The 27,840-nt window shown below is 45.2% G+C and overlaps 1 protein-coding gene across 2 annotated transcripts in view; it reads right to left on the bottom strand.

The window, feature by feature from the left end:
- dgkza (diacylglycerol kinase, zeta a) overlaps window positions 1-27,840 on the bottom strand; it is a 515,809-nt gene that overhangs the window by 202,820 nt on the left and 285,149 nt on the right. For both annotated transcript variants that reach the window (XM_078220418.1, XM_078220419.1), the window contains 5 exons: window positions 23,133-23,244; window positions 22,618-22,817; window positions 19,342-19,442; window positions 12,593-12,672; window positions 5,849-5,918 (listed from right to left, as the gene is read on the bottom strand). In XM_078220418.1, coding sequence (XP_078076544.1) covers window positions 5,849-5,918; window positions 12,593-12,672; window positions 19,342-19,442; window positions 22,618-22,817; window positions 23,133-23,244 — 563 coding nt within the window. The remainder of the gene's footprint in view (window positions 1-5,848; window positions 5,919-12,592; window positions 12,673-19,341; window positions 19,443-22,617; window positions 22,818-23,132; window positions 23,245-27,840) is intronic.

Here is a 27,840-nt window from a genome sequence, read left to right as displayed (position 1 = left end):
GTGATGAAGAAAAAGTCGGCCTTTATGAACACAAGCAGCATCTGCTTATCCAGATGTGTCCTCCAGCACCCCCAGTTCATTAAAGGTACTGGACCAATACTTGTCAGGATAAGATGGATCCCACTTATCCGTGAGGTTATAAAGCATTGCAAAACTGAACACATTGTAACATTGAACACGTACCAACCAACTCAAGGACAGCTTCTTCCTTGCTGCCATCAGACTTTTGAATGGACCTAGCTTATATTAAATTGATCTTTCTCTACACTTCTAGCTATGACTGTAACATTATATTTTGCACCCTCTCCTTTCCTTCTCCCCTATGTACTCTATGAATGGTATATTTTGTCTGTTTGGCGCGCAAGAAACAATACTTTTTACTGCATCCCAATACATGTGACAATAATAAATCAAATCAAAGCATTGCTTAGCAAGAGACCAGGCAACATCCTGGTGAACCTTGTTTGCACTCTCGCCCAATGTGGTGACCAGAACTGCACGCAATACTCCAGATGAGGCTTAACCAAGGTTTTATATAGCTGCAACATGATTTGTCAACTCTTGAACTCAATGTCCCAGCCAATGAAGACAAGCATGCCACATGCCTGCTTAATCACCTTTCCCCAGCAACCTGTTCCTGTTCAGGCCTGAGCACAAGTCGGCCTCTTTTAGTTACTATGAGCATGCCGCTCCGCACAAAAAAAAACTGAAAGAGCCCACACAGGTAAATGAATGCTGTCTGGGCAAGCTTGAGATTTATCTAGCCTCTAAACCTTGGAGAGAAGAATATTACTCCTTAATAAGAAGTGAAATAATTAAATGAACATAATTAAAGTAGTACAAGCTGAAATGATTCAATCTACTACAGAGGCAGCTTGAGGGCTCATTTGTGTGCCAGGCTTGTGGGCTGACTAATACAATATGGTGCACAAATCCCACAGAGCATGCTCTCCTACCCATATTTCAACAGCAGCTTTCTTACAAAGCATTGTGTAATTCCAATCTATTGTCCAGTGTATATTCTGATCTTCAACCCCACCCGCCACCCTTGGGCCCTCCAGCTGTTCAGTTGGTCAGATCTCTCCAGTGACAGGGAAGACCTATTTGAGTTAGGCCAGCAGCTGCCAGGACACTGGGCTCATATTCACCGATGAGATCATATTTTTATTTTAATCAGCTTGAAGCTTCAGAAAGACATTCTGTTTACACAAGAGAAAACTCCCCCAAGCTCCCCTTCCTTTCAGACACCACCGCCTCCCCCCTCCCCGCCCCCCGGCCCCTTAGGCTAGAGGTGAAGATGATAAGAAGCAACTCAGAATAATGATGCATTTCCACAAAAAGAATGGAAGCTAGCCAAAGCCGCTTTGGAAACACTCACCCTCTTGTCAAAACAAACCTTTGATACTTAAATCTGGCAGAGACTTCTTAACAATCTAAGGAGTCACCCAAACTGTTAGGGATTTGAGCTGATTCTCTAAGATTTACACACATAGGTACAGATGCTCAGGGTCATTTAGAAACATAGAGTGCCTACAGCACAGGAGGCCGCCATTCAGTCTCACTCTCCTTGACCTTTCCCTCTACCCCTGAAATCTTTGTCTTTCCAGGTGCTTTTCTGGCTGGCCTCCAAATTGCCTCCACAGACTCAAGCTCCAGTGCTTTGCAGATCCTAATCATCTGCTGCATAAAGAGGTTTCTCCAAATGGTTCTATCATCTTAGATCAGTGATCTCCAGTTCTCGAGCATTCCACTGATGGGAACAGATTCTCTCTACTCTTGTCCAGACCTCCTCATGACTTTGAACGACTCTTATCAAATCTCCTCTTAGCCTTCTGTTCATGAAGGAGAATGGTCTCGACTTCTCCAATCTATCTACGCATACACTTTAAACCACATTCTTAACCTGTGCTGCCACCTTAAATAAATTGTGCTTATTTACCCTAGGCCTCTGTGTTCCTGCACCCCATTTAGCTTTGTGGCTTCTACATTGTCACTCCTCATTCTCCTCACCTTTCTGCAAACTGCATATCATACATCTCTGCATTAAAGTTCATTTGCCACAAATCTGCCCGTTCTGAGAGCCTATACTCTAGAAGTCTATTTCTATCCTCTTCACAGTTCACAATCCTTCCAAGCTTTGCACATCTTGTGTCCTGCGCACCCAGAGCTAGGTCATTAATATATATCATAAAAGAAAGTGGCCCTCACACCAATCCCTGAGCCCACTGTATACCTTTGAAGACGTAACAAGCAAAGTAGTTCTTGGAAGATGTAACAAGCAAAGTGGATAGTGGGGATCCTGTAGATGTAGTATATCTAGACTTCCAGAAGTCATTTGATAAGGTGCCACACAAAAGGTTAATACACAAAGTAAGATCATATGGGATTAGGGGTAATTTATTAGCTTGGATAGAGGATTGAGTAACCAACAGAAAGCAGAGAGTGGGGATAGATGGGTCTTTTTTTGATTGGTAAGATGCAACTAGTGGGGTACCACAGGGTTCGGTCCTCGGGCCCCAACCATTTACAATCTATATTAATGACTTGGATGCAGGAATAGATGTGCTACAGCCAAATTTTCAGATGATGCTAAAATAGATGGGATAAGTTGCACTGAGGAAATAAGCAATTTACAAGTGGATATGGATTGGTCAGGCAAATAAGCCAAAATGTAGCAGATAGAGTTTAACGTGGTTAAGTGTGAGATTATCCATTTTGGTTGGAAAAATAGAAATGCTAATTATTATCTAAATGGAGAGAAACTTCGGGGTGTTTCAGTGCAGAGGGATCCTAATGTGTGAATCGTAGGAAGTTAGTATGCAGGTGCAGCAGGTAATAAAGAAAGCAAACAGAATTTTGGCATTTATTGCTAAAGGAATAGGATATAAAAGTAAGGAAGTATTGCTGCAACTGTACAAGGCATTCGTGAGACCACACCTGGAGTACTGTGTCCTTACTTGAGGAGGGATGTAGTTGCATTAGAGGCAGTTCAGAGGAGGCTCAGATTGATTCCAGAGCTGAGGAGTTTGTCTTATGAGGAGAGATTGAGCAGGTTAGGTCTATAGTCTCAAGAGTTTAAGAAGAATGAGAGGCGATCTAATTGAGGTATATAAGACGCTAATGGAGATTGACAGGGGAGATGTAGAGTGGATATTTTCTCATGTGGGACAATCTAGAACGAGTGGTCAGTTTTAGAGTAAGGGGTGGCAGATTTAAAACAGAGATGAGGAGAAACTACCTCTCTCAAAGGGCTGGGACAGAGAGTAAATTTAAGAAGGAGATGGACAGATTTTTAATTAGTAATGGGTAATGGAGAACAGGCAGGAAAATGGAGTTGAGGTCGAGGCAAGATCAGCCATGATCGTATTGAATGATGGAGCAGGCTCGGGGGGCTGAATTGCCCACTCCTGCTCCTAGTTCTTATGTTCCTTCAGTCTGAAAAATAACCATTCACCACTACACTCTTCTTCCTGCTACTCAGCAACTTCTTATCCATACAGCTACTTTCCGTTTTATCCCGCAGGCTCTAACTTTTCTAACACGTCTACTATGTGGCACTTTTGAAAGACCATGTGCACGAGATCAACCATATTACCCTCTTCACACCTCCGTTACCTCACCAAGAAAAGAGAGAGAGCGTTAGAAAGAGACCTTACCAGATACGGGAAGGGGCAGAGAATGTTGGAAAGAGACCTCCCCAGATACAGGAGTGGGAGAAAGGAGGCTCGAGAGACTTCCATAGATACACATTTGTGAGAGAGGGGCATAGAGAGACATTAAAGAACATAGTGGAACCATAAAAAATGGATGCAGTGTTGATTCATTAGTGACAGAAGGAAGACATGGATTTAGATGTGATTGGAGATTTGAGTGTGGCATTTAGTGTAGGAGTGGAGGTTCAGCGGGTTCTCACAGAATGGTTCAACGTTTTGAGAGTTTGAGAAGATTAATAGTGAAAGATTATTTCGATAAGTAGGTGACCCAGGGAATAAATATATGATTAGCTCTTAAACCTTAAAGGGAAAAAATGGAGCAAAGCTTTTGAATAGAATATAAAATCCAATAGCACAATTCTCACAGACAGCAAACCAGGAAATAAAAAAACAATAATATTTTCAGTTCTATTTAAAATTGAGTGAAATAAATGATTGGCACATAAACATGAGGTAATACAGAAGATGAAATATCAGGAACTTAAAAAAAATCATTTTTAAAAAGATCATAATGGAGAAATTTGACATTCCACAATTATCAAATGAGGTTTTCAGGCACAGCAAGGCTAAGCACAGGTGGCACAGTGGTTAGCACTGCTGCCTCACAGCGCCAGGGACCTGGGTTCGATTCCCAGCTTGGGTCACTGTTTGTGTGGAGTTTGCATGTTCTTCCCATGTCTGCGTGGATTTCCTCCGGGTATTCCGGTTTCCTCCCACAGTCCTTAAAGCCTGCTGATTAGGTGCATTGGCCATGCTGAATTCTCCCTCAGTGTACCCGAACAGGCACTGGAGTGTGGCAGTGACTTGGGGATTTTCACAGTAACTTCACTGCAGTGTTAATGGAAGCCTACTTTTGATACTAATAAATAAACTTTAAACAGCATAAAAGAGCTAAGATTTCATCAGTTCACTGATTTCTACTTGATTTCAGTCACATGGATTACAAGTGTAAAACTGCTGACAATTTCCGATTTCCACGTTTCACTCGACATGAGCGAGCATCAGAGATTGCTGACAGTTTTTGTTATCATTATGATCACAAAATTTGGGTCAACCGTCTTTGTATTGCAATTCCCTTCAACGAGGCTTTATAAGAAACCCTGCATAAATACTAGATCATAGTGTTTTCCTTATCAGGGTATGGATGATAATCCCTCTCTCATCATGCTCTGTCAATGACCATGAATACTAATACTACTCCCCTTTCTCAAGGCTGTTTGTGAGACTTAGAGAAAATACAATATTGTACTCCTCTGACCAGTGCCTGAGAAACCCTGAATAAACACGACCTAAAATTCTTCTTCCATCATGCTTTGAGAGACCTAGTATGGCAACACATTTGCCTTTCCATAGTTCTGTGAGTGACTGCAAAGGAATACTCCTTCGTACCCTCATCCCTAAGCAGGCTCTGGGCAAGACTGAATAAATACTGCTCTACTCTTTAATTTTAAAAATGTGTCCTGTACAGATGCCATAACAATCCGACACTTTAAGCATTTTCCTGCTCTCATTGTGAAGGATCATTTGCTCCCATGACGCAGTATTGGTGACTAGTTATCAATCGGCCAAAGGAACAGGCAGTGGATGGTGAGTAAGTCTATGTTGTGAGTTTATATTCAGTTCACACTGCTGATCAATCCCACAGGTTTATTCCCAGATCACTAACAGTGCTTGTGGTATCCTGGAATCCATTTACAAAACAATATAGCTTTAAAAATTGTTGGTACCCTATCACAGTTATAAGACCAGAGTTATAGGAACAAAATTAGGCCATTTGGCCCATCGAGTCTGCTCCACCATTCAATCTTGGCTGATAAATTCCTCAACCCATTCTCCTGCCTTTTCCCGTAACTTTTGATCCCCTTTGAACTATGTCCAGGAGCTTATTCTATTAGAATTTTTTTTTTTAAAGTGCCCGCGCACTATATTGTGAATCCCATCGATTTATTCCCTTGGAATTCTCCTTTAAAGGGCCCATGAACTATAATGAGGATCCCATTGTCTAGGATAGCATACAACACAATGGCTTCTTTAAAGCGTCCATTAAATGTAACGGTGATTTGAGTATCTTGCCAGTCTAATTATAATGGAATGCTGCTCTAACATTTTACAACCAGTTTCAAATGGATACTCACAGTCCAGAAAACACCATTTTGGGGATAGCTTCTGTGAGGACAAGGTTCGAGACTTGGTGCCGTCATCCTCCTGCAAAGAGAGGAGAAAGGAAGCCATTAGCACGTTCAGGAATTTGATTTGGAAAGACACTGTGCAACAGGGTACAACAGAGCAAGCCATGGACTTCGCATTACTATTTCCATCTTTTGAGTCAGAGAAAGTGCAGGATGAGAGTCCCTTTTCAGGCAGGCCCAGTAAAGGGAACACTGGCTCTACATTCCATACTTGCGCCAGCCCCGTGGGTTGTGAGGGCCCATGAGACCTTCATACTATTTAAGCCTAACCACCCTTTAGGCTGGTTCCGGCCATGGATAGAGAATTCATGATGTCTGGCCCAGTCAGACTGTTAATCATCAGGTGGATTCTTCACTTATTTCTTCGAGGGAAAGAGCATGAAGATTCAGAAACAACAAAGGATGCAATACTCCACAAACATTCTCCAAAGCAGGGTCATTGTGATTTGTAGACAACATCAAAAGCAAAATGGCATGATCAATGTCACCAATAAAGAGGCTGTTCTTGGACAGCAGTGAATACAACATGGGAACAAACAAGACCACTACATTAAGCATGGGTGCCTGATACAAGAACTGGACATTTGATGAAGTGGTTCTCTGAAGCTGGACACTCGGATCCCGACTTTTCCAGCGGATTTCCAGGACTCAACAGGAGAGAATCTGGCTGAAATCTTCAGGCTGGGGTGAGACTGAAGCTCTTGAAGTGAGGTGACGCCAGCGATGTACTCCATCTGTAATCCTTCCAAATACTGCGACATATTTCATTGAATCATAGAATTCTACAGAAGGAGGCCATTCAGCCCATTGAATCTGCACCGACCACAATCCCACCCAGGCCCTATCCCTGTAAACCCATGCATTTACCCTAGCTAGTCCCCCTGACACTCGGGGGCAATTTAACACAGCCAATCCACCTAACCTGCACATCTTTGGAGTGTGGGAGGAAACCGGAGCATCTGGAGGAAACCCACGTAGACACAGGGAGAATGTGCAAACTCCACACAGACAGCGACCCAAGCCGGGAATCAAACCTGGGTCCTTGGCGCTGTGAGGCAGCAGTGCTAACCACTCTGCCACTGTGCCACCCAAACTAATTCGTGAGAAAGAAACGTTTGCAGAGAAGACTGTCAATTAATTCCTTTAGTTTGTGATCTTGGCTTCCATTTTTAACAGCAACATACCATATTCTACAATTGGAGCAGTTTGGTTAAGGGGGTCAAAAGGATTACGATGCAGTGTTGTTGCGGTTTTTATACCACAGAACAGATGGTGCAGCCAGCACATGCAAACCAAGCCCCTCACAGACCACACGTTTCCATTCCCTGCATGCAAACACGCTATGTAAATCACAACGGTGGGGGGTCACAGCATGCACGCAGAAGGTGTGCTTCACGCTCGGAACAAGAAAAGCATGAGACGAGAGTGTACGAGAGCCAGCACCCGTCATCAAACAGCAACCCTGGCTCACAAACCTGCAGCACCAATCGCTGGAGTGCGGGATGAACGATAGGCAAATCCTGTGGAAGAGCAGAACATCTCAGCATTGCATCAGTAATCAGGGGACGACTGTGCCCATCGCAATAGGATTTTGTTATTCCAGGAGGGACACCGGTGCAATAATAACTCCAGAAATTTCCCACATGCAACAGGTAAAGCTCACCAGGCTGAGGCACTTGCAGACACCTCATAAGAACCAGCTTAATGCAGCAGCAGTCACCTGACAGTGTGTGACAAGAGATGGGGAGATGGGAATCAATGGATCACATAAGGTAGTTAGAGAATAACTTTGGAAGTACAGGGACTGTATTTTACTGGCACCACTCAGCAGTTTGGCACTTGGCATCAGTGTGATGCCAGCTGGAGCCACAGCTGGCACAGGAACGATAGCAGATCTGTCTTGGCGCCTTTGGCAGCATCTTGCCTGGACTGCAGGCTGCACACACTCTCCAACCAACTGCAACAGATGCTACACAGATTTTTTAAAAATGCAACAATTTCAGTGAAATGGTTGCCAATCTGCACAACTGCAGCTGCGCATGACTGGGGGGGTGGGGGAGGTGGGGGGTTTGGAAGAGTCTGCCAGCATCCTCAGCTCCCTACTGCAGTTACCTCAGGCCAGCAGCAAACCTGAGGGTCTGCTAATCACCCACAAAACCAAAGCTATCTTCTCAACCAATGAGCAACTCTACATGAACCAGTATGCGAATGAAGCAATTGTCTGGTTAATTCTGCAACTCTAATCTTCCTCAAGCAGCTGCGTGCAGTTAGGCAAGTTGCAAAACCGTCTGATGCACCGTAAATTCATACCAAGGCACTTGACACTATTGTTTCACCAGGGGAACGATCCTGCAATCAGAAACAAGAATTCACCCATCAGGCTTGTCCTGTGCTGCCCCTTTATGGAGCTATCCAATAGTCCCACTCTTTCCCTCCTACTCTGAATCTTTTTCCTTTTCCAAGTACATATCCAATTCCCTTTAGAAAGTCAATGCCTGTGGGAGGAATTTTTTCCTGATTCACAGGAATCATAGCAGGTGGAACAGGAGGACCATGCAAAGATCCATTGACCCCGGGCAGGAATTTCCAGCCTTGTGGCGAGTGTAGCTGTAAAATCCCGCCCTGTGTCAAATCGCTCCACATGCCGGGAAAGAGAGATTTCGATAAATCAAATCTTCATTCTCACGGAGGCAGTGGCATCATTGGTGCCCACAAAATGGGTACCCAAGCTCGGACCACAACCAAACATTTATAAAGATTTTCTGTAACTTCCTTGCTTGTGCATTCTATCCTTTATTTACAAAACTAAGGATCCCATATGTTTTGTAAAAGCTTTATTAACTTGTTCTGGCACCTTCAAAGTTTGTCGTAGGCAATTCATCCCTCCCCACCAGTTCTCGTCCGTCTCCTAGCAACATCCGTAAAATGCCACCATTTTGTTTATAATGCGTCTCCTCATTCTTCCACTAAAATCCACTTCTACCTGTGAGACAGTGGCAGAATAATAACATTACTGGACTAGTAATCCAGGGCGGCACGGTAGCACAGCGGTTAGCACTGCTGTTTCACAGTGCCAGGAACTCGGATTCGATTCTCGGCTTGAGTCACTGTCAGTGCGGAGTCTGCACATTCTTCCTGTGTCTGCGTGGGTTTTCTCCAGGTGCTCCGGTTTTCTCCCACTCTCCAAAAGACGGGCTGATTAGGTGCATTGGCCATGCTAAATTCTCCCTCAGTGTACCCAAACAGACGCCAGAGTGTGGCGACAAGGGGACATTCACAGTAACATCATTGCAGTATTAATGTAAGCCTACTTGTGACACTAATAAATGAAACTTTAGAGGCTCCTACTCATGTCCTGGGGATACGAGTTCATTTAAGGCAGGTGGTGGCCAAGTGGTATTATCGCTAGACTATTAATCCAGCAACTCAGCTAATATTTTAGGGAGCTGGGTTTGAATCCCCAGCAGCTGGTGGAATTTGAATTCAATAAAAAATATCTGGAATTAAGAATCTACTGATGACCATGAAACCATTGTCAATTGTTGGAAAAACCCATCTCGTTCACTAATGCCCTTGAGGGAAGGAAATCTGCCGTCCTTACCTGGTCTGGTCTACATGTGACTCCAGAGCCACAGCAATATGGCTGACCCTCAACTGCCCTCCAAGGACAACGAGGAATGGGCAAAAAATGCTGACCAGCCAGTGACACCCATGTCCCACGAATGAATAAAAACAAATCCATGGCAGCTGGTGGAATTTAAATTCCAGTACTCATCAAAAAGCTAGCCTCAGTAAACGGTGACCATGAAACCATTACGATTGTTGTAAAAATCCAACTAGTTCATTAATGTCCTTTAGGGAAGGAAATCTGCCGTCCTTACCCGGTCTGGCCTACATGTGACTCCAGAGTCATAGCAATGTGGTTGGCTCTGAAATGGCATGCTATTCATAGAAAATCATAGAAACCCTACAGTACAGAAAGAGGCCATTCAGCCCATCGAGTCTGCACCGACCACAATCCCACCCAGGCCCTACCCCTACATATTTACCCACTAATCCCTCTAACCTACACATCTCAGGACACTAAGGGCAATTTTTAGCATGGCCAATCAACCTAACCCGCACATATTTGGACTGTGGGAGGAAACCGGAGCACCCGGAAGAAACCCATGCAGACATGAGGAGAATGTGCAAACTCCACACAGTGACCCAAGCCGGGAATCGAACCCAGGTCCCTGGAGCTGTGAAGCAGCAGTGCTAACCACTGTGCTACTGTGCCGCCCCTATGTCAAAAGGGCATCAGTTGGGAGAAAGAAAGAATATACCTTCAAATTTCAGCTGAAAAAGAAAAATAGCTCCGACGAAGAGTCAGTTCTCAGGCAATTAGAGATGGGCAGCAAATGCTGGCCTTGCCAGTGACATCCACATCCCATGGAAGAATAAAGGAAAAAAAAATCTTCATTTTTTTTCAAGTTTGGAACATGTACAAATATCACATCAGGTTCCCCAATTCAGGTCCTTACAGATCACAGAAGGTAGCAAACCTAACATCAATCCCTGGGAACACCACAGCATACTCCAATCTGAGAAACAAACTTTCACCACCTCTCTCTTCTTTCTGTCTCTTATCCAGTCGTTATAATTTCTTAGATGTGCAAATAAAAAAAAACAAGAGACAAAGCAATGCATTTTCAAACATTGTCGTTTGTTTTTGTCCAAATCAAAGAAGTGTGAAGATGGATGAACACTTTGGAGTTGCCAGAACTGTGTCACACGAGAAGTTTTTTGATAAAGGTGATGGAACTACATTAATCAGTTTAAATCAACCCCCAATCACTCTAATGTCACTATATATTAATCATCAAAACAAGAGAGAGGCAAACACATTTTTTCCAGGCCAGAGGATGGGGTAACACTATTCATCTGCATTAAGTTATATGTTCAAGGGAGATCATTCCCTTATCGCTATCAGTTCTCTGCACTTTATAATTTCAAAGTGCTACTCAGAGATAGCCAGAGGCAGACATTTTGTGTAGGATCTCTCTTCTCCCTAGAGGAGCAGAGGTGTCCTTAGATAAAATCTCCTGTTCGTCACCAGGGAGGGTTGCCAACCCTCTAGCTTGGGCCTGGAGGCTCCAGGACTTGAAGATCAATCTCCAAGCTGCGTGCAACCCTGGAGAAAAACCATCAGGACGTTAAAAAAAGATTGTCTTTTTTGTCATTTTCTTTGAACATTTCTCTTTACCAGATATACAAATATTGAAAATGGGGGAAAAGGCTGTGTGGCTGATTGGAAAGCATCATCCAATTGCCCAATGAATCTTCATGCTTTCCAATTGGTGTAGGAAAGCAGTGCGTCACAAGGATGGGTGTGTTGGCTGGAGCGCGAGGGCAAGTCATGTGATGAAATCTCCAGGGATAATCAGAGTGGGCAACACTACACCCTGCAGAGTTTGGCTTGCAGACTCTACGAGTTGTTTGCGGAATATTTTGACACGGGCTCCACACTTCAGCTAATCATCTGGGAACAGGACAAGCCTTCTGGGGTGGGAGATCATTTGGGCTGGGAGGGAATAGACATAAAATGGATGGAGGAAAAATTAAATGAGTTGTTACCCGAGAGTAAATTTACAAATCTGTTTTTCTTAAAAGCAAAATACAGCAGATGCTGGAAATCTGAACAAACAGAGATTACTGGAGAAATGTAGCAGGTCTGACAACATCTGTGGAGAGAGAAACAGAGCCAACACTCGAGTCCATATGACTCTTCGTCGGAGCTATTTTTCTTTTTCAGCTGAAATTTGAAGGTATATTCTTTCTTTCTCCCAACTGATGCCCTTTTGACGTAGGCCATCAACTGTTGAGAACTCGGGTAGCCAACTCTTCCCAAACCTATGCCAATTTTGCTCTGGCATTTGCCCATGAGGAGTGCCTAACTAATAGCAGCCTCTGCAGTAACTCTCTATTCCTTTGCTCAGCGCTCACTCTAAAAGCCAGACTGATACCAAGAATAGGCTTGAGGGGCCGAATGGTCCTTCTCTATTCCTAGCTTGCCATGTAATCTCACTGCACGCAGGCAGGTTGGCAAAGTGGTTAGCACTGCTGCCTCACAGCGCCAGGGACCAGAGTTTGATTCCTGGCTTGGGTGGCTGTCTGTGCGGAGTCTGCACGTTCTCCTCATTTCTGCGTGGGTTGCCTCCGGGTACTCCGGTTTCCTCCCACAATCCGAAAGATGTGCTGGTTTAGGTACATTGGCCATGCTAAATTCTCCCCTCAGTGTACCTGAATAGGTGCCGGAATGTGGCGACTAGGGGATTTTCACAGTAACTTCATTGCAGTGATAATGTTAGCCTAGTGAATAAACTTAAAACAGGGGGTTGAAATCCACTTATCACTGCTCTGTGGTAAGATGTCTTCTGGCTCTAATGGTTGGTGACAATCTTCCTATCTCTAGTTTCCTATATTATTCACACACAGAGAGATACTAGTTTCAATAGAATTGCTTGCTGTGCAGCACTAATGTCGATAGCAACGGACAGAGGGTCAGGCAGCGCTCAAGCTTTCTGCTTTTCCGGAAGCTTCTCTCTGCATTCCAATTAAAATGAATTGCAATGTCAACAAGAGCATATTTCATGCCACAGTATGTCCTTTCTTCCCAAGAGAAAAAAAAGCAAACATCTTGAGACGTACCTCCTGAAGCCTCTCGACGTGTATGCGGCAGATCTCCAGGTCACTGTCGCCGGGGACTACGATGATACCGAGGGGCACCGCTGTGAAACAGAACAGCAAATGGATGAGAACAAAAATTTAGTAGCAGCAAAAGAAAGAGAACAACTTGCATTTTCATAGCACCTTTCACAACTTCAGGATATCCCAGATAGTTCTTTTGCAATGCAGTCAGTGGTACAATGGAGGAAATGCAACAACCAATTTGCACACAAGCTCCCACATACAGCATGACAATAATGACCAGATACAGAATGGGCAGTATGGTAACACAGTGGTTAGCACTGCTGCCTCACAGTGCCACGGACCCGGGTTCAATTCCGGTCTCGGGTCACTGTCTGTGTGGAGTTTGCACATTCTCCCCGTGTCTGCGTGGATTTCCTCCGGGTGCTCCGCTTTCCTCCCACAATCCAAAGATGTGCGGGTTAGGTTGATTGACCATGCTAAATTGACCCGAGTGTCAGGGGATTAGCAGGGTAAATCTGTGGGGTTATGGGAATAGGATCTGGGTGGGATTGCGGTCGGTGCAGACTCGATGAGTCAAATAGTCTCCTTCTGCTTTGTAGGGATTCTACGAGAAAAGATCATCCTTTATGTCCAGCTGAGAGAGCAGGCAGATCTCCAGCTTAAGGTCTCATTGGAAAAACATTCAGCATTTTCTCACTCCTGCTCTACAGTGTCAACCTGGGTACGGTGTTCAATTTTCAGCAGCTGGACTTGGAAGTCACAACCTTTGAATTCAGAGGCAAGACATGCAGACGCCATGGCTAACACACCAGACTGGTAACTAACTAACAAGTTTACCTTGCTGATTATTGAACCAACCTTTAAGCACTACATTTTTATTGTTTAAAATTAGTCCATCTATTTAATATCTTATTAACTCTGCACTTGCATTCAATCACACCAATGCAAAGATGCCCAGGTGGATAGATCACTGGGATGTCAGGTAGAAGAATCTAATTTTACACAGGATGATCATCAGGAGAAATGATCCACCAGCTCCTGTTAGCATGGCTTGAGAGCAGAAGAGACCATGCACTGCACCTCACCAGGGCAGGAGAATCCATATACGGCACCTCACCAGGGCTGAAGAATCCATATACTGCACTTCATCAGGGCTGGAGGATCCGTATACTGCACCTCACCAGGGTAGGAAGATCCATATACTATACCTCACCAGGGTAGGAGGATCCATATACAGCACCTCATCAGGGCAAGAAGATCCATATACAGCACCTCACCAGGGCAAGAGGATCCACATACTGCACCTTACCAGGACAGGAAGATCTAGATACTGCACTTCACCAAGGCAGGAGGATCCATATACTGCACCTCACCAGGATAGATCCATATACAATACCTCACCAGGATAGGAGGATCCATATACTGCACCTCACCAGGACAGGAGGGTCCATACACTGCACCGCAGCAGGAAAGGAGTCAATATTCTGTATCTCACTAGAGTGCTGGCCAATGTATTGTACCTCACCAGCATGGAGTCGATATTCCGTATCTCAGAGTGGAATCAATATATTGTATCTCACCAGAGTGGAATCAATATACTGCATCTCACCAGAGTGGGAACGTCAATATATTATACGTTATGTCATTTGTATTCCCCACTGTGCTGAGAAAGAAATAAAGGTTTAAATTTGAAACCAAAAAAACAAATGCTGGAAAATCTCAGCAGGTCTGGCAGCATCTGTAAGGAGAGAAAAGAGCTGACGTTTCAAGTCCAGATGACCCTTTGTCTGCATCATTCTTATTTTGCAGCAGTAGCTAGTAGTTGTGCTAATGTTTATTAATTCTTACATTCTGAACTCAAGTAGCCTGCAGTCTAAAACCATTGAGCAAGTCTACAGAACTGTGAAACAGAAATGCCTAACTCGCTGTACATGTCAGTAAGAACCGCTTGTAATGTGTGGTTTTCCTTCTTATTCCCCTTTCACTCATTTGAGTTGGAGGGACCGGAGTGTCGAGAGAGCTGGGCTTATGTGAGAAAAAGTGCCAGGGTTTTATCACCCGTTTCGTGACACCTGCCTTTCCACGATCAACATCTAGAGTAAAACATGCCCACTGGTGGGATAGTATCCTCGGGTGATGGATGTCACACACCTGATGGAAAAGATGGTGACTGACACTCAGGTGCAACTCTGTACATCAGGTGACTCAATTCTTCATTCCAACCTATTTTCCAAATTCATTCGTAAATCTGTCCGTGCTCTCCCCCTCCCCCACCCGGTGGCCAAGTAGTCTGTTCTCAAGGGGCCCAGCAGTCAAGACTGATGGAGAGTAAATTACCGCTTGGTAACAACATAAACACGCAGCTCCTGCTCCACTGACTCCTTAAGCTGAAAACTGTCACAGAGCAAATTTCTCAACACAAACACATTCTGCTCTTAAACAAACAGCTCCTGTCTGCTTTGCACAAAGCTTCAGTCAGACTGGGCTGCAATGTTATTTTTAATAATTGACCCATCAATGGCTGACCAGGTCTGCTCTGAAGCCATCAGATCAGAGCAGCTGACCCGAGTGCAACAACTTCAGGCTTATTAACGCTTGCACTGCATCACCCATTGAATTGAGACCTGATGTGGCAGAGACTGCATGGTCTGTCCCTCTCCTTAAGGCACCCCAGAAGGCAAAGCAGCTCAAAGTTGTCAAATCCCAGCAACGACCAATAATACCGGAGTTTCATTTTAAGGTACGCAAGACTAGATGGGACACATTTTACTGGCACCCAGCCATTCCAAGTTTTACTGGTTTTCATTTCTTTTCAGGTTTGCAGGCACTGGCTGCCTCAAAAGGTTGGCCAAATTTGCCAGTCTTCGCATTAAAATCAAGTTGGTGTCAGCGATAGGAGGTATCAGAGCCAAGCCTTCAACCGAGCCGTGCCAATGATTTAGAAGGAGAAAGTCTGGCTCGGGGGATGGTGGGGGGTGGAGAGAAGGAGGACCTGCTGGTTGTGGGGGGTGAGGCGGGGGGCTGCTGACTCAGGGAGGAGTGGCCTGCTGACGCAGGGGGGCCTGCTGGCTCAGGGGGTGAGGCGGGGGTCTGCTGACTCAGGGAGGAGTGGCCTGCTGGCTCGGGGGGTTCTACTTTAACTCTGCAGCAATGTGCCCAATTCTGTCACCTCTGCCACTCAACCATTTTGCAATCCTTGTGTGGCCCAGTGCAAAGGTCACTTAAGGTTACTTACTGGAATCTACATGTGAACATTCACACGGGGAAATTAAAGAGCTCATTGCAATGTAAATATTTCACGAGTTCTACACTGGAATTTTGGATTAAATTATTTGACAACAACTTGTATTTAAATAGCACCTTTAACATGTTGAAACATCCCTCAGGCATTTCACAGGAGTGTAATCAGGTAAACTTTGCCACTGGCTCAAAGGAGGAAATATTAGGGCAAGTAGCCGAAAGCTCAATCAAAGTGGTAGATCTCACACAAATGTTTATTTATTAGTGTCACAAATAGGCTTACATTAACATAGCAATGAAGTTAACTGTGAAAATCCCCTAGTCGCCACACTCCAGTGCCTGTTCGGGTACACTGCAATCCAGGGTGAGGTAGCTAAATGGATACAAAATTGACTTGATGACAGAAGCCAGAGGGTGGTTGTAAAGGATTGTTTTTCAAATTGGAGGCCTGTGACCAGCGGTGTGCCTCAGGGATCAGTGCTGGGTCCACTGTTATTTGTCATTTATATTAATGATTTGGATGAGAATATAGGAAGCATGGTTAGTAAGTTTGCAGATGACACCAAGTTTGGTGGCATAGTGGACAGTGAAGAAAGTTATCTAGGATTGCAACAGGATCTTGATCAATTGGGCCAGTGGGCTGACGAATGGCACTTGGAGTTTAATTTAGATAAATGCGAGGTGACGCATTTTAGTAGATTGAACCAGGGCAGGACTTATTCAGTTAGTGGTAGGGCGTTAGGGAGAGTTACAGAACATAGATCTAGGGGTACAGGTTCATAGCTCCTTGAAAGTGGAGTCACAGGTGGACAGAGTGGTGAAGAAGGCATTCGGCATGCTTGGCTTCATTGGTCAGAACATTGAATACAGGAGTTGGGACGTCTTGTTGAAGTTGTACAAGACATTGGTAAGGCCACACTTGGAATACTGTGTACAGTTCTGGTCACCCTATTCTAGAAAGGATATTATTAAACTAGAAAGAGTGCAGAAAAGATTTACTAGGATGCTACTGGGACTTGATGGTTTGAGTTATAAGGAGAGGCTGGATCGACTGGGACTTTTTTCTCTGGAGCGTAGAAGGCTGAGGGGTGATCTTATAGAGGTCTATAAACTAATGAGGGGCATAGATCAGCTAGATAGTCAATATCTTTTTCCAAAGGTAGGGGAGTCTAAAACTAGAGGGCATCAGCTTAAGGTGAGAGGGGAGAGATACAAAAGGGTCCAGAGGGGCAATTTATTCACGCAGAGGGTGGTGAGTGTCTGGAACAAGTGCCAGAGGTAGTAGTAGAGGCGGGTACAATTTTGACTTTTAAAAAGCATTTAGACAGTTACATAGATAAGATGGATATAAAGGGATATGGGCCAAATGCGGGCAATTGGGACTAGCTTAGGGGTTTAAAGAAATTTTAAAAAGGATGGCATGGACAAGTTGAGCCTAAGGGCCTGTTTCCTCTATGACACTGAGGGAGAATTTAGCATGACCGATCCACCTAACTAGCACGTCTTTCGGACTGTGGGAGGAAACCGGAGCACCCGGAGGAAACCCACGCAGACGTGGGGAGAACATGCAAACTCCACAGTCATCCAAGTTTGGAATTGAACCCGGGTCCCTGGTACTGTGAGGCAGCACTGCTAACCACCATAATGCCCATGAGAAAGTGAGGCAGAAAGGTGAAGAGGTTTGAGGAAGAAACTCCAGAGATTAATGGGGCAAATTGGCAAAGGACAGGTGTAAATAGGGGGGGGATAAAGGAAGTGGGAGATAAATGAATGAAGGAAGAGACCAAATTTGGAGGAACAGAGATCTCAGAGGTTCAGAGAGCTGGAAGAAGAAGTTACATAGATGGCTAGGAGTGAGAGCCCTCCCATGACAGAACAGCTGACTCATTACTATTGCCAGCTCACCCACTCAGCAGATCAATTTATCTGTGACTTTATCTTCAACCTTGCGACATGTGCTCCTTGGCTAAGCAGCACGGGTGGAAAATTAAATTCAGCATAAAGAGGACAGCAAATTACCTGTACATTTTATTATTAAAGAATAAGCAGTCCGCAATGTTGAAATAAATATTTCTCTTTATGATTATTAGTCTCCATAATGCTATAAACAGGGACACTAAGCAAATTGCTGCTGATAGGTTTATAACCAGGTTTGAATAGTGATGCACATCTTGCACTCCCATAACCATGTCCACACTGAGCAAAACAATAGGGAGCTCGCTGGGGATCCACACCAGTAGATAATGGTGTTAATGTAGCAACACTGTTCTCTGCAACTTGACATTACTTACAAGACATTTAGTCTGTTACAAAGTTCAAGACACTGACTGCAGTTTTTAAAATTATTTTTTGGGATATGAGAATTGCTGGCTAGGCCAGCATTTGCTGCCCATCCCTAATTGCTCGAGAAGGTGGTGGTGAGTCACGTTCTTGGACCTCTGCAGTCCATGTGGCAAGCTGTACTATGGGCCACTATTGGCCAGGTGCAGGAAGGTGGAATTAGAAAGGGTACCTGGGTGTCCTCGGGCTGGCATGGACAAGATGGGCTGAATGGCCTCCTTCTGTGCTGTTACTTTTCTATGGTTCTATGATGAAACAGCTGAAGATGGTTGGGTCCAGGACACTACCCTGAGAAAATCTTGCAGTGGTGTCCTGGGATTGAGATGATTGGTCTCCAACAACCACAGCCATCTTCCTTTGTGCCAGGTATGTCTCCAACCAGTGGAGAATTTTCCCATTAAGTCCCATTGGCTCCAATTTTACCATGCTTCCTTGATGCCACACTCGGTCAAATGTTGCCTTGGTGGCAAAGGAGACACTCGCACCTCACCTCGCGTTCACAGCCAGGACTGTGATGGGGTCAGTAACCAAGTGGCCCTGGCAGAGCCATGTACGAGTGCAACCACAGAACATTGCCACTAATATGCTGGGTGTGGTTCCAAACAAAGTCAGCAACAGCAGTGGGAGAGTACGAAACAGGGGACTCATTTGAATCCATTAATTGTGATGCCCATTAGTGTCTGAGCTGGAGGGAATAAGACATTTAGAAGATTAAATGTTATAGAGTGAAAAGTGAGAAGCATATTATTCAATCCTCCTCTATAGACAATTCTGGTATTGTTTGACAGGATTAAGTACAAGGCAGGCTGGAATCAGTACTGAAGCTTTTGTACAATACGTGTTTCTTATGCAAGCAAGCATTCAGAACTGCCTAAACACTGCCATCTAGTGCTCCCATAGCGAGCTGTACCACAAAAGAGTGCACCCATTGCCACAAACAAACAAAAATAAAATGATCGGGTCAGTTGCTGTTTGGTGGGATCTTGTTGTGCCTAAATTGACTGCCCTGTACCTGTACATTACAACAGCGACTACACTTCAACAGCACTATCATTGGCTGCGAAGCATTTTGGGGCCTGAAAGGTGCTATATAAATGCAAGATCTTTTTGATTTGAGGAGTCACGGAGGAAGGAGGTCAGCAGTCACTGGCCCACCGGCTACTTACAGGCTTCTTTCAGTTTCTCCTTGTCATAATGCAAGGCTTCGTAATCATGCATGCTGATCCGATTCACACGGATCTTCAGGCTTTCCGGTACCGTCTGTTGACTGAAACAGATAATAAGTCATTTTAATAGAACAAGCTGAAAGCTTTAATGCGGAGAGTCAAATTCGAATTGCACAGTGAAAACAATGGGGCTACAGCTCCCCCCTCCTGTTGGCTCTGTAACATTTTCAGAGAAGGTGATCAGGGAAGTATTGCTATGTTCTCTCCCTATTTTAGTCTGTCTGTCAACCAGGCCCTGTTCCATCTCCCACGAGAATTAAACAAATAGTCCCAATGCTATGACCATGAGATTAGAACCAGATCATTATTCACAGAACCTGCTGGAAGGTTCTCCTTGCTCAGGTTTCTTTGCCTGTATCGCGACTCCATGTCACAAGGTGGTGGTGTTCAAATCCCACTCAAGTATAAAGCTCGAGTTTGATACTCCAGTGCAGTACTAGGGAGGCAGGATAGGTAGATGCAAATAGCCCAAGGCACTATTTTGTACAGGAGTGGGGTAGTTCCCTCCAGTGTCCTGGCCAACATTCACTGAGGGCTGTAAGGTTTGGTTCAATAGCGTCTCACAGCCAATGAGGATTGCAGCCAAAGTACAAAACACGGCAGCCTACTCTTGTGCTTCCTTTCTGTACATACTGCCCCTGGCATTGATCTGATGCTCTGTCTGTTTACACAGTTAACATTTTGCTCTATCCTCCCGACTGCCAATTGATATAAAGTGTAAATATCAGGTGTAAATCACCACAGTTTGCGATAACCTCTTGCCACCATGAGTTCTCACCATCAGCTGCTTGGGAGAGGGGTGAGGGGGCACAACAATATCACGTGGTGGGTCATTATGGATTTTTCCATTCAAATGCAACAAAATGGATCACAGGAACAGGAGGCCATTTGGCCCTCCATCTGATTGGGCTATTCAATTGGATCAGAAATGACCAATACCCTAACACCATTTACCCACCTTAGAATCACAGAAACCCTACAGTGCAGAAAGAGGCCATTTGGCCCATCGAGTCTGCACCGACCACAATCTCACCCAGGCCCTATCCCCATATCCCTACATATTTACCCGCTAATCCCTCTAACCTACGCATCTCAGGACACTCAGGGGCAATTTGAGCACAGCCAATCAACCTAAACTGCACATCTTTGGACTGTGGGAGGAAACTGGAGCACCCGGAGGAAACCCATGCAGACATGAGGAGATTGTGCAAACTCCACACAGACAATGACCCAAGCCAGGAATCGAACCCAGGTCCCTGTAGCTGTGAAGCAGCAATGTTAACCACTGTGCTACCGTGCCGTACCTTACCTTGAACGTTTCCGCCGACCCAGAGATTTTTGGGACAGAGAATGCCAAACCCCAGCACCAGTGTTTATGTGAAAATGTGCTTCCTGTATTCACTCCCCGAAGGTTAAACATGAATGTTAAGACAGTGTTCCCATGTTCAGGATACCCCGAGCAGAGGCAATGCTTTCTCTCTATCTACCTTAATGGGATCCCTTTCTCATGTTGACACCTACTTTAGATCACCCTGAAACACAAGAGAATACAATCCAAGTGGAAGGGCAGTTTCTACAGCAGCCAGTCTGGGTGACACGCTGATAGTCTAATCGAGAGAAACTCTGGGGCCAGGCTGCTGTACCAATCAATGGCACCTTCATAGTGCCTCCCTCTGCATTCCTGGGCTTTCAGACCTGCCGCATGATCCTGAAAATACAATTAATCTGCCTCCAATGCTGCGGAATCAAAACACCGGGGCTCATTTTGTACCATCTCGCCGTCAAAATAAGTGACGGTCAATCAGTATTTGGATTTACATTTCCCAATGCAGTCAGTGGAAACACAAAGCTTGAGAGAAGTAAAGTGAACTGTTCTATGTTTCACACCATCAGGCAAAGTCAAGATCAGCCACCAGTTTGATTTGCTCCTTTGCTGTAAATCAGTGGTCCCAATAATAATAGGATGTTTCTAGGGATAAATGGTGTAAACTCCGTGAGGAAGGATACTGGCGATTTATTTGGCACATCTTATACACATTTCATCATGCACTGAATCAATATCAGGAACACTCTGATACAGGGGCCTTCCCATTGGGGTAAGCTGCAGCATTTGAGTTATAATCACTTGTTATTCCCCTGATGCCCAAACCTTATACAAGTGAGTGGCTGTCTTCTTAAATGAGGGATTTTACCAGGAGCAATTACTCCATATAGAGAATCTGATCGCCCTCTTTCACTTTGCTTCTCTTAAAAATATAGCCAGCTTTCAGCTGGAATGACAAGATCATTAGGGAACTAACTGGCTGGGAGGAGACGCTGAGTTAGAAGGCTGTACAGTTATGTCATTAAGGAACAATAAATCTGCTGATTAAAATTGTAATGCTCAACTGAGCCTGGGGTCTGAAATTTGAATATTAACTCTGAACCCTCTCACGCTTTAATACCGTTATGCTGCAATCGAACTCCATAACAACAATAACTCATATTGAAACAATGTCGTTAATGCACTGAAATGTCCTCGGGCACTTCACAGGAGCTTTAGAAAACAGAAGTATGAAACCAGGCAGCATTAGGTAATATTAGGTCAGATGACGAAAAGTTTAGTGCAAGTGGCCAGTTTTATCTCGTGTCTTAAAGGAAGAAAGTACAGAGGTGGGGAAGTTTAGGGAGGGAATTCCAGAGCTTGCGTCCTAGGCAACTGGCAGCATGGCCACCAATAGTGGAGCAATTAAAATTGGGAATGCACAAAACACAACTGATGCAGCACTCTCTCGTCCCCTTTCCTTTGAACCATGAAGGCATTTGGCACTAAATCTTGTGGCAAGTGAGAGAAATGGGGTCAACAGTCGGTGGCCTTTGTTGGACATGTTGTTACCCAGGACGAGCATGTCATAAAATGGCTGCTCCCACAATGGCTCACGCAGTGTTTCCAATCAGAGAACATTTATTACAGTGATAGGAAAAGACCCTTAGCTCTGACAAACCTGAGCCTTTGCCATAGAATAACCTTTCTCTGCTTTCTAACACTCAATTCCCTCTGCTAACAATCATCCAATTGACTCATTGAAAACGTTGTACACAACGACAAGAGTGGGCCAGTGAATGAGGAAATTAAAGCCACGGCCTTTTAGAAAATGTAACATTGCATGACTAAGCCAGCGAATCCCTTTGGCAGAATTTCCTAAATAGTGATGATGGGGTTGCAATGATACTCACTCATTGAGCAGTGGAATGGATGTCCTCCTCTTGGTCTTCTGGACCATGTTAGCCTGATTCCGTAATGAAATGTGAATAACCGAGGGTGCGAGCTTACACGGCTCCCCGTCCACCTGCATCGGGATCGACTTGTACGTTGTTAGTGTCACTTCACGGCACTGGTTGAGCCGTTCCCCGTGTCCCCCAACTTGCAGAGCAGCCTGGTTACAATACAGATGGGGAGAAAGTCAAGTCAACAGAAGAGACAAATGTCGGTGAGAAGGAAGAGTTAAAGGAACACCATCAGCATCAGGTTACTTTCCCCAACAGGTGAATGGTGAAACCAACCCGAGGGGGCCAAATGGCCAATTCTTTTTCTGTATTACTCTCCTGAGTAACTTTGGTGGGTCCCAGGAAGGATCCCAGACTGTGCGGTTCTTAATGGAACTAATTGACCAGTAAATATAGCAAGGAGGGCTAACTAGGCATGCCAGCTGCTAATATAGGCTCCAGGATCCAAGGAAATGGAGACGTACCAATGATGCCATGGTGAAGCCAATCACCTCGATGCAGCCATCATCATGGCGCTGTGGTTCAAAATCATGATGCTCTCCTGGATTCCCCCACGGCACGGTGCCTGCACAGTACCTGCAAGTACAATGCAGCAAAAACAAAAAGACTTGGTTGTGGAATTTTAAGAACACTCTTTTTAAAGCAATCACCATATATATCAAACATCCATCCCCTCCACCACCGAGACTCAGGAACAGCAGTGTGCACTATCTACAAGATGCACTGAAGCAATTCACGAAAGATCCTTAGACAGCGCCTTCCAAACCCATGACCACTTCCATCTAGAAGGATAAGGGCAGCAGATACATGGGAACACCACCACCTGCAAGTTCCCCTCCAAGCCACTTACCATCCTGACTTGGAAATATATCGTCGTTCCTTCACAGTGGCTGCGTCAAAATCCTGGAATTCCCTCCCTAACGGCATTGTGGGTCAATCCACAGCACATGGACTGCAGCGATTCAAGAAGGCAGCTCACCACCACCTTCTCAAGGGTAACTAGGGATGGGCAATAAATGCTGGCCAGCCAGCGACGCCCATGTCCCATGAATGAATAAAAAAAAAATCAATGGGTCAAAGTTCAGCAGTCGCCATCTTCATTTCCTACATTAACTGGGAGTGTGTGGAGATTGGTCAGAGTTGAAACCTGCATCTTCTGACGTTAGAAGGAGGGATGTTACCACAGAGCCAAAGGCCCATTCTTGGTTATAAAGCAAAGTGAAGTACTTACCTCTTCCCAGCCCATCAGCAGTCTTGTTAAGGCTGACCTTTAATCAACTAGATAGCAGATTTCTCCCTCTCCCCTTCCCAATGCCCACCTTGAAGGGGGGAGGTGAAGGCACCCTACTTTTATCACTAGGCTAGTAATTCAGAGGCCCAGGTTAATGCTCTGGGGTCTCAGGTTCAAATCCCACCACAGCAGATGGTGCAATTTGAATCCAATCAATAAAAATCTGGAATTAGAAGTCTAATGATGATCATTAAACCATTGTCCTAAAGCCCCACCTGGTTCACTAACGTCCTTTAGGGAAGGAGATCTGCTGTCTTTACCTGGTCTGGCTTACATGTGACTCCAGAGTCACAGCAATGTGGTTGACTCTCAACTGTCCTCCAAAAAGGCCTAGCAAGCTACTCAGTTGTATCCAACTACTAGAAAGTCTCTAAGGAATGATACCAAACCCAGCATCAATCTAGGCATCAGAAACGACAGCGGCAAACGCAGCCCTTCAATCCTGCAAAGTCCTCCTTACTAATATCTGGGGGCTTGTGCCAAAGTAGGAGAGCCGTCTTACAGATGGGCCTAGCAATAGTCTGATACAGTCATTCTCACAGAATCATATCTTACAGAGAGTGTCCCAGACACCACCAGCAACATCTCTGGGTATCTTCTGTCCCACCGGCAGGACAGGCCCAGCAGAGGTGGAGGCACAGTGGTTATACAGTAGGGATCGAGTTGCTCTGGGAGTCCTCAGCATTGACTCTGGACCTCATGAAACCTCATGGCACCAGGTCAAACATGGGCCAGGATGCTTCCTGCCGATTACCACGTACTGTCCCTCCTCAGCTGACGAATCAGTACTTCTCCATGTTGAACACCACTTGGAGGAAGCACTGAGGGTGGCAAGGGTGCAGAATGTTCTCTAGGTGGGGGACTTCAAGGTCCATCATCAAGAGTGGCTCGGTAACACCACCCACAGACCAAGCTGGCCAAGTCCGAAAGGACATAGCTGCTAGACTGGGACTGCAGCAGGTGCTGAAGGAGCCAACAAGAGAGAAAAACATACTTGACCTCATCCTCACAAATCTACCTGCTGCACATGCATCTACCCATGACAGTACCGGTAGGAGCAACCACTGCACAGTCCTGCCTTCTTTGAGGATACCCTCCATCGTGTTGTGCGGCACTACCACCATGCTAAATGGAACAGACTTCAAACAGATCTAGCAACTCAAGCCTGGGCATCTATGAAGCATTGTGGGCCATCAACAGCAGCAGAATTTAACTCAATCACAATCTGTAATCTCACGGCCCGGCATATCCCCCACTCTACCATTACCACCAAGCCAGGGGATCAACCCTGATTCAATGAAGAATGCAGGAGGGCATGCCAGGAGCAACACCAGTCATACCTAAAAATGAGGGGTCAGCCTGGTGACGCAAAACACAGGACTCCCTGCGTGCCAAGCAGCATAAACAGCAAGTAATAGACAGAGCTAAGCAATTCCACAATCAACGGATCAGATCTAAACTCTGCAGTTCTGCCACATCCAGCCGTGAATAGTGGTGGACAATTAAACAACTCACTGAAGGAGGAGGTTGCACAAATATCCCTATCCTGAATGATGGAAGATCCCAGCATATCAGTGCAAAAGATAAGGCTGAACTATTTGCAACAATTTTTAACCAAAAGTACTGATTGCATTATCTATCTCGGCCTCCTCTGCAGGTCCCCATCATCACAGATGACAATCTTCAGCCAATTTGATTCACTCCACGTGACATCAAGAAACAGTTGAAGGCACTGAATGCTGCACACATAGAAACATAGAAAATAGGAGCAGGAGTCGGCCATTTGTCTCTAGAAGCCTGCTCTGCCATTCAACATGATCACGGCTGATCCTCTATCTCAACGCCATAGTCCAGCACTCCCCCCAAACTCCCTGACACCTTTAGAGTCTAGAAGTCTATTTCCTTCTTAAATATATACCACAGCCTTCTGTAGTACAGAATTCCACAGGTTCGCCACCTACTGAGTGAAGAAATGTTTCATCTCAGTTTTAAATGGACTACCCTGAATCCTGAGACTGTGACCCCTTGTTCTAGGCCCCCCAGTCAGAGGAAACAACATCCCTGCATCAAGTCTGTCCAGCCCTGTCAGAATCTTATACATTTCAATTAGATTTTTTCACATTCTTCTAAATTCCAGTGAATACAAGTCCAGTTGACCCAATCTCTCCTCATACAACAATCTTGCCATCCCAGGAATCAGTGTAGTGAACCTCGCTGCACTCCGTCTAAGGCAAGTCTACCCTTTCTTAGATAAGGAGACCAAAACTGCACACAGTGTGGTCTCACCAAGACCCCATACAGCTGCAGCAAGACAGCCTTGCTCCTGTACTCAAATCCTTAGTAAGAAGTCTCACATCACCAGGTTAAAGTCCAACAGGTTTATTTGGTAGCAAATACCATAAGCTTTCGGAGCGCTGTTAGGAAGGAGCAGCGCTCCGAAAGCTTATGGCTTTTGCTACCAAATAAACCTGTTGAACTTTAACCTGGTGTTGTGAGACTTCTTACTGTGTTCACCCCAGTCCAACGCTGGCATCTCCACCTCAAATCCTTACCCAAGCTGCTTTCGCTTGGCAAGGGAAAAAAACTCATCGGAATGAATGGGAGGAATGGCACAGCTTTTGACGCGACAACAGTGAGGTGATGTCTGGTTCGAAGCTGGAGCCTTCAGTCCCCTGTTGGGCTGCACGTTCAACCTATTCTTTCTCTTCGTCTTCAGTCTCACAAGGGTTGAAGATCCAATCTCGCAGTTGTAGGTTGTAACAGGAAAGTAACTCCGGCTCAGAGAACTGCACTGTTGTTACTCGCACTGATCACAACACGCGAGTGATGGGGATGAGGGTTCGGGCCTATTCCTATGTGGCTATGGTATTGCACATCATTTCGAGCAGCCCATGGGCCACCTGGAGGACACTGGCGGACAACCTTGAGACCCTCACAGAGCACAGAGAACCACTGTTGTAGGGCCAGTAATCATTTTAAATTTCGCCTCTTAGATAACGATGATTCAGGACAACATCAAACTTCTGCTGACAGAGCTCAGCATTGAAAAGTATCCTTCCAGCATTTCCTGGCCCCCTAAGAATCAGCTTTGAACGTCCCAGGAGTTAAAGCCAGCATTTAATTTTAATCTTTTCCACAGTGTCTCGGAGGGTATGTTTTACTCGTCTCTCTCTCCTTGCTGGACAGACAGGAGAAAAATGGAGGGAATGGGGTGGCAAAAAAAAAAATCCCAATTGTAGATCAGGAAAGGTAAACCGCTGACTGTCATCAGTCTGTGTCTAACTGAGCCAGACTGTTGTAGGGGCCACACACCTATGGAGATAATGAGAGAAAACTGCAAACTGAATGAGACACACAATCGCTTCATCCTGGTTAATTCAACTGATCAAACTCAATTCTCTTAAAATGGTTCCAGTCGTGTTTCTTTAGCTCTGGATGCAGGCAGATGGACAAATTGAGCAAATGAGTGTAATTGCACGTGAATGATGCACACTTGGAAAAGGAGCAGCGTTGCGATTGTCAGAAACAGCCACTGACCAGAGAGGCCTAATCCACTTCAGTGCAATCAATATGTGCAATTTGTTCTGCCACATCTCCCCAGGACTCAGAGCCAGCAAACTCGATTGATATCAGCTCAATAAAGCAGAGTGCTGCCCTGCGACCATCCCACCCAAATCAACACAACTCCCCTCATACCAAAACTGACATAGCTCCCCATCTTCTGCTTCCCCCAAACTTATAGAGTTTAAATCGAAAGAGAATGGTGTCTACACAACCCGCAGATCAAACGCTCCACTTGTTATTTCCTTTAACCCACGTTCCCCCAGATTGTCCTCACAGCGCCAGGGACCCGGGTTCAGTTCCCAGCTTGGGCCACTGTC

Source organism: Mustelus asterias, chromosome 9 (genome assembly GCF_964213995.1).
Source record: "Mustelus asterias chromosome 9, sMusAst1.hap1.1, whole genome shotgun sequence".
NCBI classification, from domain to species: Eukaryota; Metazoa; Chordata; class Chondrichthyes; order Carcharhiniformes; family Triakidae; genus Mustelus; species Mustelus asterias.
This window is presented reverse-complemented; position numbering and strand designations above follow the sequence as displayed.